This window comes from Solea senegalensis, linkage group LG18 (genome assembly GCF_019176455.1).
Source record: "Solea senegalensis isolate Sse05_10M linkage group LG18, IFAPA_SoseM_1, whole genome shotgun sequence".
Lineage (NCBI taxonomy): Eukaryota > Metazoa > Chordata > Actinopteri > Pleuronectiformes > Soleidae > Solea > Solea senegalensis.
The window spans coordinates 9,518,795-9,533,923 of NC_058041.1; the positions used below are offsets into that span (position 1 = coordinate 9,518,795).

At 41.6% G+C, this 15,129-nt stretch overlaps 1 protein-coding gene across 1 annotated transcript in view; it reads left to right on the forward strand.

Moving 5' to 3' along the window:
* Positions 1–14,507, forward strand: part of kif19 (kinesin family member 19) — a 30,072-nt gene extending 15,565 nt beyond the window's left edge. The window contains exons 3-20 of the mRNA XM_044013735.1: positions 1,522–1,632; positions 1,726–1,813; positions 2,866–3,002; positions 6,090–6,215; positions 6,329–6,523; positions 7,815–7,961; positions 8,084–8,206; positions 8,301–8,457; positions 8,548–8,719; positions 8,847–9,045; positions 9,162–9,432; positions 10,046–10,170; positions 10,268–10,431; positions 10,567–10,672; positions 11,343–11,466; positions 11,820–12,208; positions 12,792–12,960; positions 13,063–14,507. Coding sequence (XP_043869670.1) covers positions 1,522–1,632; positions 1,726–1,813; positions 2,866–3,002; positions 6,090–6,215; positions 6,329–6,523; positions 7,815–7,961; positions 8,084–8,206; positions 8,301–8,457; positions 8,548–8,719; positions 8,847–9,045; positions 9,162–9,432; positions 10,046–10,170; positions 10,268–10,431; positions 10,567–10,672; positions 11,343–11,466; positions 11,820–12,208; positions 12,792–12,960; positions 13,063–13,190 — 2,931 coding nt within the window. The 3' untranslated portion in view covers positions 13,191–14,507. The remainder of the gene's footprint in view (positions 1–1,521; positions 1,633–1,725; positions 1,814–2,865; positions 3,003–6,089; positions 6,216–6,328; positions 6,524–7,814; positions 7,962–8,083; positions 8,207–8,300; positions 8,458–8,547; positions 8,720–8,846; positions 9,046–9,161; positions 9,433–10,045; positions 10,171–10,267; positions 10,432–10,566; positions 10,673–11,342; positions 11,467–11,819; positions 12,209–12,791; positions 12,961–13,062) is intronic.
* Positions 14,508–15,129: the final 622 nt, after the last annotated feature.

The following is a 15,129-nucleotide window of genomic DNA, read 5'->3' on the forward strand; positions in this document are numbered from 1 at the left end:
GTTTTCCCAAGTGCTCGCACAAGGACAAAAGTGTGCATGGAAGCGTGCATTATTTGATACCCCCATACGTGCAACTATGATAGTGCACTGTTGCGTGATCCTTAGCTTTCTCCAGAAACACACGCACACATCATGCACACAGTAACACAGGTCCATGCTTAAGTGACTAAATATGAAAGGGCATTGTTTAATCTTAATTGTCTGATTAGGCTCTGTTATAGTTTCTCATTCACACGAATGTCATTAATCCCATAGAAAAACAATGCTTCACGGGGTCACTTGGTAGGTTAACCTCTACCTCTACTTCTCTTGCCTCTGTCCATCTGCGATCATGTTGGTGACATCATACGGCCTTAAAGATTATTTATATATATCATTTCTCTAATAACAAAAACAGACGTAAGATGGTCATGACTGACTCTGCTGAGCTGGGAGTGTGAAAGTAATATTTACTGTAAACTACTGTTTATAGTGGTAGTGTTCTAACCATACCATACATGTACTGTATGTAGTCATATGAACTATCATTTATCAACATGATTCAAGGAGATGCTCCTTGTGTAAGATTTAATTATGATCATTTATCTGACAATACAAACAGCCATTCTTGGCTCGTAGCCTGTATTTACTTAGTCTCACACTTAGGGAAAGCGTGTTTGCTTCTAGTATCATCCGTCTTGCTCTTTCTCTCCACATCTCTGTCTTTTTGTCACCAACTATTTCTCCTGAATCAACTCGTTGCTTCTGAAGGATCTTTGATCAATGATTTAAGGACTCGTGACCTTGGAGTGTGTGAAACGTACTCCCTTGTTCACCGTATCCTTAATGTGAAATGCGATGAGAACTTGTACGTCACTGCAGCTGGAGGACATGCCACGGAAAGTTAAAGAGGATGAGGAGAAAGGGGGAAGAGAGGAAGGTTTAGGGAGAGACTACCAGTAACCGCCGCACAAAATGCTTTCTCATCCCTCTTCTCTGCCCCCCGTTTTGCTGATTGCTTCCTATGCTCCCCGCCTTCTCCCACTGTTGTCATTTTATTAAAAGTGAAAAATCCCCTCTTGAATTTCAATTGAGAGGCTTCAAAGTGAGCGGCTCAGTGGTTGAGGTGGTAATCAAACAAGCTTGCTGCTTCAGGGTTAGAGGCTTTGGAGGACTCTCCACGTTCACGAGTGAACAGACCAGATCAGCTGAGAAACCTGCTACATAGTCTCGGATCTGATTATCCATTTGCATAATTTATTTGCATGCATGTATACATGTTATGAAGCACCTGATATCAACAGGGGTTCAACTGACCAAAATACTTTGCTGGTCTGAAAACTATCCCTGTGATGTGTTTCAGTGGCTCTTTACCTACAGAAAGAGCCACCTGCATTTCACTTAGCACCTCAGCTAAACTTTCCACGTTGAAAAGTGATATAGTAACAAGTTAATAGGGCGCTCACATACAGTAAACAACAGCTTTGGAGACTAACCTCTTACTCATTCTGGCCCTTTCTCTGCTTCCCCCTTTATAATTAGATGGTGGTTCTGATGGACCCCATGGAGGACCCAGATGACATCCTGCGTGCCAACCGCTCCAGGGAGAAAACGTACATGTTTGATGTTGCATTTGACTACTCAGCCAGTCAGGTCAGTCAAATAAAAACCTTTAATGAAATGTGTACAAATGATGCATTGCAGTTGTGTTCCTAGAAACCCTCTATTTTCTTTGTTCATGTGCAGGACGAGGTGTACCGAGGTACAACCAAAGGACTAATCGAGGGCCTCATATCAGGCTACAATGCAACCGTGTTTGCCTATGGACCTACAGGTTTGTATATGACCGTGGTTGATTACTGTCGTCCACCAGTTACTCGTGTTACTTTTCTGGTCAGCCTGAGTCTGAATCAGCTCCTCTCTTCACACACAGGGGAAAGCGTGACGCATCTAAATTACATATGTTTTCATCTGTGATTATAGTGCACGTCTAATTAGAAAATGACTCATACTTCATCGCCCATGTTTCCAGTGACTAGTTTTAAGCTGTGAAAGAATAATCTAGCCCCACTTCTCTTTTTAAATCTATCTAAGCTAGAGAAGAAAAACACGGGGGTTTTGGTGTGTGATGGGGAGGTGCACATACACGTCTGTGTACATGTTACTTATAGTTTTGATTTACATTACATTATTTATAAAACATATGAAAATATTCGTTAAAACCCTTGATAAAGTGAACTTAAACAGTTGTACATCATTGTAATGATGTGGTTGTTGAGGAAAAAGTATAGCATTATCCTTGTGACTTTCAGGATCAGTTCAGGATTCCAACATTTGCTGTCTTTTAATTCCTCTGGTCTCCAAAAAGGGAAGAGTCTGGCTCATTAGCTGCTAAATGAAATGTAGTCCAGCTCGTTGTTAGCATTGTCTGTCTCATTTGGTGCTGGCCATAGAGCATGAAGTGAGGTGAATAGTCTTATTTCCTCTGAAAACGGCTGTACTCTGTGTGTACAACTGTGCCAGTGATAAAATTATGAGCAAATAGTCACTAAAATGCTCAGGGTAACTGCTGTGTAATTCTCTCGGGGCTTGTTAATATGATGAACTGCTTTACATTACACATAGACATTTCATAAAATCATGAAATATACTAATCAATCAGGTTCATCCTGTACCATTGTAAATCTATGGAAACTTGTCTTTGTGCTTTTCAAGACAATTGAAAAGAAAACAAAAAAAAACATTATTGCAGCAACAGTAATGATCTCAGTTGCCACATCCCTAATGTAAGTAAATAAAATGATCTGTCATTATAAAATGAGGAGATTCTGTGCATGTCTCTTCCCCATATAATGTAATGGGTCATTTGTTTTCTCTGGTCTCCAGGTTGTGGGAAGACGTACACCATGCTGGGGACAGACAAAGAGCCTGGCATCTACGTTCGAACCTTAAACGACCTGTTCCGTGCCATCGAGGAGACCAGTGACGACATGTTGTACAGCGTCTCCATGTCATATCTGGAGGTTAGGACTCAGTTTGTTTCCAGACATGAGCTTATGGTGACTCATAATAACTTGGCATAACTGACCTTCACTGGGGCCTTAAAATGTTCCTGCTTGATTGCTCACTATCAGTTTCAAGAGTTTCCTTTTCATTTCTTTTCATTTAAGCGGCACATATTTTTTGTTTCTGTCATCGCCACAATGAGAACGTCTTCGGTCACGTGTTCTCTTCACACTGATAACATCTGTGGTTGTTAGCTAATGCTAATTGCGGGCAGATATCACAGCTATCACATTACTTTTTCCAGGCATCTGTGACACACCTGAAATGAGCTGATCTGAGTCTCCTCATCCTCATGTGTCTTCGTTTGCCGTGTGTTCCCTTTATTACTTTTCTCTGGGCTTTGACTCATCCTTTTAATCGGTTTTTAAAGGTGGTGCACAATTCACTTGAAGACCTTGTCTTCCTATCCTTATTTCTTTTTTTCTGCACAAATAATTTTTTGTTATCGTGTGAAGTACAAAGAGAACAGAGCGCACCATGAGACGACTGTCAATTACAATTAAAGCCATTATTACAGCTTTTATATAACTGACACATTTGCCATTCATCAGCTATATGTTGCACGCAGTAACATCAATACAAAGCTGCATTTTTTTTCCCCTCAACGTTCAATAATGTAGCAACATGTATTTGTCTCTCTCTGAGTACAAGAACAGACAACCGTAGAATCAATTCATGTCCAACAGACAAACAATGGGGATGTATACTGGTGATCAGCTGCCTAATGGCTGCATTTGTGGCAACATGAGGTGACGCAAAGCATCGAGTCAAGTCAATTTTTTATAGCCCAACACCACAAACACAGTTTGCCTCTAAGGACTTTACGGCCTGTGAAACCTCATTAAGACCCACAGAGGACGGATTCCTCTCCCACACACATTTCAGGTGGGTTTCGAGTGTCAGGCCAGAACAAATTCATCCACAGCATCACTCATCATTAAAGGAATTAGGAAGAAGCACCATTCCTTCGACAAGATTTACAAACACACATAGTGAGATACCAGGATAGTTATTCACTGAGTGTTCTTACTGTGTCGTTTTACACATAAGCTCTCAAACATTCAGTGAAGGTACAGAGTGATTTGTGGTCCCGATGTTTATCTCTGTTTCTGTCAGAGGGCGATAAACCATATATAAAACAGCAGGATGATGATGATGATGATGGCGGTTCTTCTGCGTGCCGGCTGACTGGCTCCACACTTGACTCGACCAAAAACATCTCTCTTTTCACCGAGTCTGTAGCAGCTACTCGTTTTTTTAGCACACAGCAGGGAACACTGAATCACAGGAAGCTCGGAAATGAACTGCTTCTGACTCCTTTTATGATTTTTAAGTGAATGATTTGTCCGTCATAGTTTTGCTCCCAGGGAAAGATGTCAGTGTTCATAAAGAGGAATGAGTCATATCAATTCAGAAGTGTTCAGGCTGTCAGGAAACACAGTGAGAGACAATGAGAGAAAGAGAAAAGGGAAGGCAGTTAAAGGGAAAAAATGATTGCTGGTTGCAAATTTTGTCTGTTGGGGGAGGAAGGGGCTGCATCAGACATTGAAATTACACTTTGTGTTTTCAGTGCCAGGCTGTCATTATGTTTAGTGATTGACAATTTTATTGAAGCTGAGCTCTTAAGTAAGTGGGTGGAAGTGAACATGTCCCCATTAAAGCACCAGTCATGGAGTCCTGATGTGCTCTGACCTGTATTAAACCCTCCCTGGATGAATCCTGACACGTGGCCATGTGTGACGTTGGTGATCGCTGTTTTCACAGAGCAACCTCTGCGCCGCCCTCACTACAAAGAGGTTAAATTACATTTTTACAGTCTGGCTGTGTGATGTGCACACATTGATATATTTTCTTGCACTTTTTTTCACACGTGCAATCTCTAAAGCACATGCAAAGACACATGTGCAGCGAATGCAAATGGATACGCACTGTACAGATTTTTACAAAAACACTTAGCCACCTAAATGCAAGTAGATTGCTCCCACTTGTTTCTTGTTTGCATATGTTTTTTTTTTTACCTTCTCACAATGGAAAAATTAGAATTACGACGGCAGCCCACTACCAAATGAGTATTTGGAATGTTTGGCATGACGACTATTGATCTTCTGACTTTTTCTGTTTTATTATCATTAATAGTGTATTTGAGTGGAATATTTCTACAATTACTGCCAGGACATTTATCACACATACACACACACATCAACATTGCTTTGTGGAGTTTATATAGTATTATTTAGTTGCAGCAAATAGCGGTGGGAACAAGGGCGGTTCTGCGTAGAGTATGCATGTTACTAAATTGACCGTTGGTGTAAATGTAAGAGTGACTGATTGTTCATCTCTGAGTGTGACCTGTCCAGGGTGTATCCTTTTGCCCTGAGTCAACTGGGACTGGCTCCAGTGATCTGTGACTCTCATGTGGAGAATAAAGCAGTTGACAGAGGATGGATGGATGGATGGATCTCCATAACTGTAATTTTGCAGTTATGGAAGCAATTAAGCAAGAGTTGGAGTTGGATTGTATACCATAATTTAACTCCTGCAAAACAGTAAACTGTAAGTGCAGTGTCACACAGCAACTGCACTGGCTATAACTACATAGTCTTCATCAGTAGATTTCACCAGCAATTAAAAAAGAAAAAAGAAAAAACATCCACTTCTCTTAGGGTGTGACTAACCTCTTGACAAATAAAATAAAAACCCTGCTCAGTGGTTTGTCAACCAATGGTCACTTTCTAGGACGTCACTTCCCACAGAGAGCTTTTATGTAGGTCAAGGGGCTTTTGCAATACCTTCAATAACACTGTGAAAGAAGAGTATTGACTGGCTTCATGACAGCCTGCAATCCATCAAGCTTTGGTTTTTAAATGACGTGGGAGAAAATATGTTGTACCTGATTTGGATGTGTTCAGGAGACCCAAAAGCCTTTGCATCTTTCCAGTTGATTCAGGTTTATAATGTAAACAACTTGATTTGAGGAGGTCAGTAAACATCCATAAATGTTAACATCTTTTGCTGATTTTATATTTCTGTCTGCTTCTTTGCAGATCTACAATGAGATGATCCGCGACCTCCTGAACCCATCCTCTGGCTTTTTGGACTTGAGAGAAGACTCAAAGGGGGTGATTCAGGTGGCTGGCATTACTGAGGTGTCTACCATCAATGCCCAGGAGGTGAGACAAGCTACCTAACCTGGCACAACATGGCTCATTCATTTTAATGAAAACATTCAGATTTCATCCATGGCAACAGAACACACAACTGAGCTCTTCCTGTGTGTTGTCAGATCATGGAATTGCTGATGAAGGGGAACAAACAGCGCACCCAGGAGCCCACAGCTGCCAATCAGACATCATCTCGCTCCCACGCTGTGCTACAGGTGGCTGTCAAGCAGCAGAGCCGCTGTCGAGACGTCCTGCAGGAGGTCCGCTTTGCACGCCTCTTCATGATCGACCTTGCCGGCTCAGAACGAGCAGCACAGGTGTGTGTGTGTGTGTATGTATTTCATCAGGAGGTAAATGGTAAATATAGTGTTTAGTTGATAGTTAAATGGGTGTGGAGTTACTCGGTGTGTTTGTGAGTATCTGAGTTCATGTGGCATGTGGCTGTTTCTAATTTAGTTTGTGATCTCCAAATTCAAGACTGGGCAAATGTGTCCATGACCAACACTGCTCAAATTTAAGAGGTTTCTTGAATGCATTTCGAAACTGTTCCTCTAAGTTGAACACACTGCAGATCCTGCAGAAATTAGGAGATTTGCCAGGGTCTTTGAATGCATCTCATTAGCTCCATAGCTTAACATGCTGTGAACCCTGCATTATTTTCACTAGCTCTCATCCTCTGGGGAAATATTCAAGAATGTGGGCTCCAAAACTGGAGTTCAGATTCTTATGGATGACTTCATGACTGGTCGTCACTTGGGTACAATTTGAGAGCAGTTGGAGCATTCAAAGGCAAACCCACATGCACATAACCAGAGCCTGGCCTAAGTAGAGAGAGAATATTGATGCAGTTTCATGATTTCCAAATCAATAAGTTCATTTGTTCTTTTTGGTCTGTTCTTCTTTTGTCAATTGTCCATGTTAGCACGGGCTCTTCTTTGTGCACCACTAGAGCAGCACATACACAGTGACTGAGAGCACTTATTTACTGTGGAAACTATTGATGAATGGCTCATATTATGGCCTCTGTTCAGAAATGAGCACATCAGAGAGTTGTTTGTTACTTGAGGGCAAGGGGGGACCTTTTCTCTGTCACTACAAATGTGGTTTCAAACCTTTAAGGTTACATCTACAAGGTCTAAAACATAATTACACTGGCAAATAGAAATGTTATATGTTTGGATAAATTGGAGTGTAGACTAATAGCTACAAGAGTGAATGTAGCCTCTAAGTAATTAAAAAAATAACTAATTATCCTCACATGGATACTGGGACACTGACAGAGCATCTGGTGGCTCTCCTGTACAAGGTGAGTTGATTCAGTTGTGTTCACCAGTTACACAGGTCACATGTGACTGAGAATATGAAGGAAGGAAGGAACATCTGTTTTGAGATGCTAGTGTGACATCTAGTGGCAGTGGATAATGCGTACTCGCTCTCTCTGAATAGTGTTCACATTATTCAAAGAGCAACTATATTATTCAGAGGTTTTAAATTAAAAGGTTGTTGCATCATTCTCTTGTCTGTTTTCCTCTTCCCTCTTAAGCCACAAAATGCACCGAAAAAGCTCATTTTCCTCCCTCACCTCTGTCTACTGTGTTTGTCTCTTAGACTCAGAACAGAGGTCAGCGGTTGAAAGAGGGAGCCCACATCAACCGCTCCCTCCTTGCCCTGGGTAACTGCATCAATGCCCTGAGTGACAAAAATGGCAACAAGTATGTCAACTATCGAGACAGCAAGCTGACTCGCCTTCTGAAGGTATGACAATTTCAGTATTTATGAAAAACCAAGGTTACACTTTAACTGTTTTTATGATTCATATATATTTGTTTTAAGCTCCTGTATTAATGTTTCCTCCTTCTGCCATCTTTGATTGACAGGACTCATTGGGTGGTAACAGCAGAACTGTCATGATAGCCCATATTAGCCCCGCCTCTGTGGCTTTTGAGGAGTCTCGTAACACACTGACGTATGCTGATCGTGCCAAAAGCATTCGGACACGGGTGAGCTGTTTGAGATTCTCCTCTGCAGATATGAGGAGTTAAAGGCAAATCTGAGGCATACGTAAATTTGTTTTTTTTAATAATTGTGCTTCAGGTGAAGAAGAACCAGATAAATGTGTCATACCATATTGTTCAGTACACAAACATCATCTCAGACCTGCGCTGTGAGATCCAGCGGCTAAAGAAAAAGATTGCAGATCAGGCGAGTCGCCAGGTCAACTCAGACCGGGCTGACATCCGCAATGTCCAGGGTAAGGTCTTTTTCCACTCTGCCTCCCTGTGAAGTTCATAAAATGTGTGTTCACTTTATAATTTTCCTCATCATTTATTTCCACTCGTAGCTGAAGTTCAGGCCCACTCCAGCCAGAGTCAGGCAGAGATGGATCAGTTGAGGGAGCAGCTCCTGGATGCCTTCCGCCAGCAGATGGACATCAGGAGGAGCTTGATGGAGCTAGAAAACAGCAACATGGAGATCCAGATTGACACCTCCAAACACCTGCTGACCATTTCAGAGTCAGTGTCAAACATTAATATCACAGAGTGTTCTGCTTCCTCTTGAAGTCAATGCACTCTTTAGACCTCAATCTCTGACTGTTTTCAGATGATGATGTTGGTTTGTGATTTCTTTTTTTTCTCCTAGCTGGGAGCAGGAGCGAAGTAGGCGCAGGAGGAAGTGGCGTGCAGAAAGAAGAAAGGAAAGTGTCAATAAGGATGAAAGTGAGAAGGATTCTGACTCCCCAGAGTCTCCTCCTGACAGCTCAGAGACCCAGGAGGTGGCAATTGCCCGGCAACATTTGGTCACTCTCATGGCTGAACAGAAAAGAATCCTTAAACAAAAGGTAGAATTAGTTTTCTTCTTGAAATAATTGGGAAATATTACAGATGTACGTCATATTTGATCATATGAAATGAAACCCTGATAAGATGATAAGATCCTGTTGTTCTTCCCACTAAGACCCTGCATGAACGAAGGTTTCTGGAGCTTCGCAATCGTGCATGCCGCTTGGAGGAGCTGCTGCCCCGGCGGGTGAGCTCAGAGGAGCAGCGGGAAGTGCTGGGCCTCCTCTGCAAGGTCCACGAGCTGGAGATTGAAAACGCAGAGATGCAGTCCCACGCACTGCTCAAGGACAACGTCATCCGCCAGAAAAACGTTGTGGTGCAGCGCTTCGAGCAGCACAGACACCTGTGTGATGAGATCATTCAGCAGCAGAGACAGTTCATTGATGGTGAGTCTAAAAAAATCCAAGGTTTTTGGAATTCAAGTAGAGTGGAGTCTTGAAACCCTTGAATTTATATTAATTAATCTCACCACACATTTTTGCTATTAGACTACTTTTTACCTTTAAGAATAAACGACAAACATCTGTTTGCTACAAGTTTCTTTAATCTTCACTTCTTTCCTTAACTGGGCTTCAACAACTCTTTCCCACCTTCCTTCTCTCCATCATATCAACCAGCTCCTCCCGTTACCAATCCTCGTCCATTCTCTCACTTCCACACTCCTACCCTTCCTTCTGTCTTGGTGCCTCCTAACACACCTTCCCTCTCTCCTCATACTCTGTTCTTAGTAGTCCAATTTCCATACACACCCTGTTGGCCAATAGGCCAAGATAATAATATTAATAATAATAATAATGATAATAATGATAGGTGGCGTTGTTAACCTGGGCTTTGACCAATCTGGTGTGGTTGTATTGTTTATAGTGATCCACATATTTGAATTGACATCCTTCCCCATTTATCCGGGCTTGGACCGGCACTAGGATTACACTGGATGTGGCCCCCCAGTGGCTGGGTTTCATGTTCACTAAATGATGTGTGTGTGTTTTTGTGTTCCAGACCACAGTCTGCTGGTTCCCCCTCACCTCCAGGAGCTCTATGATATTTACATGAGGGAGTTGGATGAGAGGAAGCTGGACAGAGCTATGGCCCTGGATAAGGTGACCACCAGACACTCAGTCAAGGTAAGCCCAGTGCAACAAATCAATTTAAGAAAATGTTTCTGTGATATTAATAAGGTGACTTAAAGGCCAACTCATAAGAAATGCTCCTATTCTGAAGGAGGGCTCTCTCCCCAAGATCGCTCTGCCCAGTCATAGTCGTGACAACGTGCAGGATATGGACTCAGACCAAGAGAGTGTACGCAACATGTGCCTTGATAACAGACAAGGTCAAGCCAAAATTCGCAGACACACCTTGCCTCCCATTCTGCCCGAGTCTGAGCTGTAAGCAAACATCTTCTTCATAACATTTAGAATTTATACATCTTTAAAGCAAACACATAACTATACCTAGAGTTTAAAATACAGAAGTACATTTGGGGTTCTTAGTTGTGTTCTCTTTTTTTCCCTCTTTTCCAGGGACAATAACAGGATTTTTAAGAGCAGCCCTCAAGCACGGCAGATTAAAAACCCAGCTGTAATGACGCCACCTCCCATCCACATTAATGGGAAGGGCAACAGAGAGGTGAGGCAGTTTTGTTCATTCCATTTCAACACCTACCCCTGAGAGGTGTTTCATGCAGTGAATGGATGCTTTCTTGTCAGGTGCTGCTGTTCCTGTTTGCATTAATCTCACACGGATATTTCAATACGGGTTACCTTTTTATTTTCAACCCACACACCTCCATGAAAAAAGGATGTCCCTCATATACTCTCTCACAGATTCACTCTCAGCTCTTTCATTCAGAGTTTTTGTTCAGTATCCCATGTTGGCAATTTCAAACCATGAGAATTACGTTTAGCAACTGTTCCCCTGGGCTTGAAATAATATTACCTCTATGTAATTTATTTCTCAGTGTTTTAGGTGTGACTCATAATAATAAACAACCTTTCATAAATCTAATTTGCTCTGGTTCTTGGAACCATTATGCTTCACAGTTCAGCTTTGACCTGAAGTGTTGTAAGGAAGGATTCTTTTTTCATTTACAAAATTTGGAACAAATGTTCCAAACTGTTCTAAATAAGTTATAAAAAAAATAATAGGGTAAGAGAAAGAGGTAATGAGATGAAGTAAGAGGAGTAATGAAATCTAGAAAACAAATGTCCCATTCAGAGTTAATTTAATTTTAAAAAAGACACAGATTTGAGTCAGAATAAAGGATAATGTTGTGGCATTCTGCATCTCGTCTCTGCAGCTGCAGCCACTGGCTCCTGAGAGTTCTCTGAGCTACAGCCATCTCAGCCACAGTGTCAGCAGCCACCTGGACTCATCACCTGAGAGCAGCGAGGCCAGTGCTGATATCCCTCTGTCATGTAACGGTAAGATGTACATTTGATGTAAATTGCATTTCTTTTTAAGTTTTAGGATTCAGGAGATTTGACTTTTGAATTTTTACTTGAATGTTCATCATCCCACAAGAAACTCCTCTCCTTCGGCCATGTTGGTATAATAGTATAGATAATAATCCTTTATTTTCCAGCTCTATAGTGTCTCCTTGAGGGAAGTTAAGCAAATTCTTTTGATGATGAACACTATCACACACATTCAGTGACTTTTGGTGACCTGAATGGTTGAGAATCTACACAGGCAGCTTTTCGATAATGTTTGTGAAATGAGAAAAGCAAAGGTGGTGAGTGAAATAAAACAGCAATCTTGTGCTTGTGTCTCACAGAGCGGCAGCAGATCTTAAAGGGTGTCCACAGCATCGTAGCAAAAGCAGCCCGCCGTCGCTCTAAAGCCCTGGAGTTGGATGCCTTGCGTCTACCACCTCCTTCTTCTCCCCTGGACCCCAAAAAGCAGAAAAGCAGCCTTTCATTAAGCGAGGCGCCCCCTAAAGGTTTGCCCACTCAGCAGGGCAGGCAGCCTAGCCCCGAGCTCAGACACGCCACCTCGGACGATAACCTGTCCAGTAGCACTGGGGAGGGACCAGGCCAGCAGGTGACCTGGACACGCCCTCGCAACCGTCAGATCGCTGCCAAGAACCAAACGCACAGAGAAGTGGACTTTGAGGCTCGCCGCAAGAAGAGGCGCTCACGCTCTTTCGAGGTCACTGGTCAAGCAGTGAGTATTGTATAGGATTACAATATAATAACATGTTGGACTACCTCTACATGGAATACTGATTGACTTTTGTAAGCTGTATTAATTTTACAATACACAGACAGATGGCAACCAGCCTTTAAGCTCATACAGTATATCAGCAGGAAAATAGAGGATAAAGCCCAGAATGTGCTGTAGGAGTAAAAACCAGTGGGATTCATGGCTGGTGTCATCCACCAGGATTTTCTACTTTCATGTTTTAATTTCTTCATTTTATTTTAGCTTGTAATTTTCTGACTCTATCAAATTATTATTTCTTCAATTATCTATTCTTATACTTGTGAATGGATTACTAAGATTACATTAGTGTTTTACTCTCCGGTGTTTATCTCATGGCTAATTGCTGAGATATACTGTATAATAGCGTTTCATCCCTTCTTCATTTCATAATTTCTGTTTTTCTTGCTGCTACATTTGTGATATTTTTCAAGTTTGGTAGGGATGTTCCTTGTTTTGTTTTTAACCTGAGAAGCACTTTGAGTTGCATTGCTTCTTATGAAAGGTGTCTGAACACTGTATATATTACATTTCATTTCACTTGCAGCTTCCTCAAACCAAGACAACTATAGCTCAGAGGTTTCGCCCTCTGGACAGCACATCAGACCCTCACCTCCACATTAATGGTCATCCCCAGGCCCCCATGCTGCGTCCCCTCTACAGAGGGGTCCCTCCTCTCGCTAAAGTCAGGGCTCCCCACACTGGCCAGCAAACAGGTAGACTACTGTGACTGTGACTATGAAAGCAGGGTCTCACTCCTTTTCACTGACCTTTTTTTTTATTGATCTCTGTCTTTGCTGTTTGCTGTTTCTTCACAGGCTCAAATGCAGAGTCATCCACCATCCACATGAACAACCTGAAGCGAGGCCCCCATCTGCGGCAGCCTCAGCCCCTCCTCTACATCACCACCACGGGTACTGCAGGCCAGCGCACTCGGCGATACTGAGCTTTCACCTGCAGTCATCCTCAACACCAGCACTAACATCCAGACCAGCCCAGCCTGACGGGGAGCACCGCCATCCCCCCTGTGGCTGATTGAAACAAACAGCTAACCGCTCAGTGACTGACGCCAGGCAAGATTGTGAGACAGTATGATGGAGATTAAGCAGACACAAGCTAGATACGTCCACACAGGTCTCCTCTGTGCTTTACCGTGGACACTGAGTGTTGGCGCTGACAGGCTCTGTAACCTACAAGCCTACAGATGCCAAAGATTGCTAGACACCCAGTGCATGTTCTGTTCTGTCCAGTGTTTCCACCCTAGCTTGCTGTTGAAGTGCTGTACGTGTTATTGTGGAGCCATGGTGGTGTCAAGCTCAATATGAATGCAACACTGTACAAATGTTTGTGCATTATGAGTCTATATAGTTTGGTAGTATTCAGTACTTGTTGTGAAGGCCACAAACCAAGCTAATGAGGGATGTTTATGGGGCTAAACCCCATAAATTGATTTATATTTGCATGAAGTGAAAAACACAAACAAAAGTGACACAATATAGAATTTCAACTTGCAAAAGCAATCAGCTTTGACTTCTTTCAAAGCCTGAGCAGGTCTGCATCGCCTGCATTGGCACTATGTGACTTCTGGTTTTGGTCCATGCCACAAAAAGAACTACAAAATTCGACTTTACAGCATATGTCACAGCCCAAACCCCCCATTCCCCCCTCCCCTTGCTTCAACAAGGAAACAAACAAAACAACAAAGTTATACAGGTGGAACTATTCACTGCCGCGACATATATTTTACAACAGTTGTCACAAACAATACCTTTTACCAACTGTGGGGGAACCCAAGAGCAAATCCTACATTGTGTTACTTTAATTAGAGGAAGTTTAATAAAAATCTGAGGATATTACAATAACGGCAATGTAAAAGCTGTGCAATAAGCACAAGCCCTACTGTCAAAATGTTTCAGTATCAATATTTCTTGTAGTAAAATTGTTGAAACACTAATATTTGGGGAAAAAAGAAAGATCATCTTAATGTCGTGCACTTCTACAGGTCTATGCCTTTTCTGACTCAAGTCTGACTGTTGTTAAATGTTTTGTGCTTGTTTGTGTAGATACACAGTCTTTTCACAGGCTTTTCCACAGTAGCTGTATGTATTTTTAACAAAGTGTTTAACTGTTGCCTTTTCATTTACTGTATTTTGTTGTTGACAATGTTTATATTTACTACTTTCTATGCTTTATTTTGTATTTTTTTTTAACTTGTGCCCATAAATTAAAACGAGACATGTTTAACATTGTTTATGCAAACCGAGGTTTAAAGATTGTCGTTTTTACTACAGTATTAAGGTCTCATCTTTGCCAAAAAATATGGACCTCACATATAGAGTGCAACATATACTGATTTTGTTTTTAGAGCAGCACACTCTTGTGTTCACTGCTAATCTGATTGCAGTGTTCTAAAAAGTCTAAAAAGTTCTAGAAAAACCTTGTTGATCCCACATCAAGACAATTCACTTGTTAGTTGGAGTATAGCATTGATAATTTTCCTCCTGTCAATTTAATTTAATAGTAGAATTTATCTCAGGGTATTTTTCTTAAAATAAAGCAGCTTTCTACATAAACACACACAAGCAGAGTGTTTTTCTAGTATATAAAAAGTCTGAATGTTATAGCTGCAACTATACACGGCATCATTACCTGCACAACCCTTTAAGTGACCAAAAACACATTCAATTAATTTATATGGTACATTTATAGATTGTTGTGATTATCTTGAGCTGTAATAATCACACTTGCAAAATGTAAGGTTGCCCTTTTTCAAAGCATGAAACAGAGAATACAATAACAAAATAACACATCGCTGCAAAAACTTTATTTTGTTTATGGCCCATAAAAAGACAAAATCACGATGTTGAAGACCTTGATGACATGTA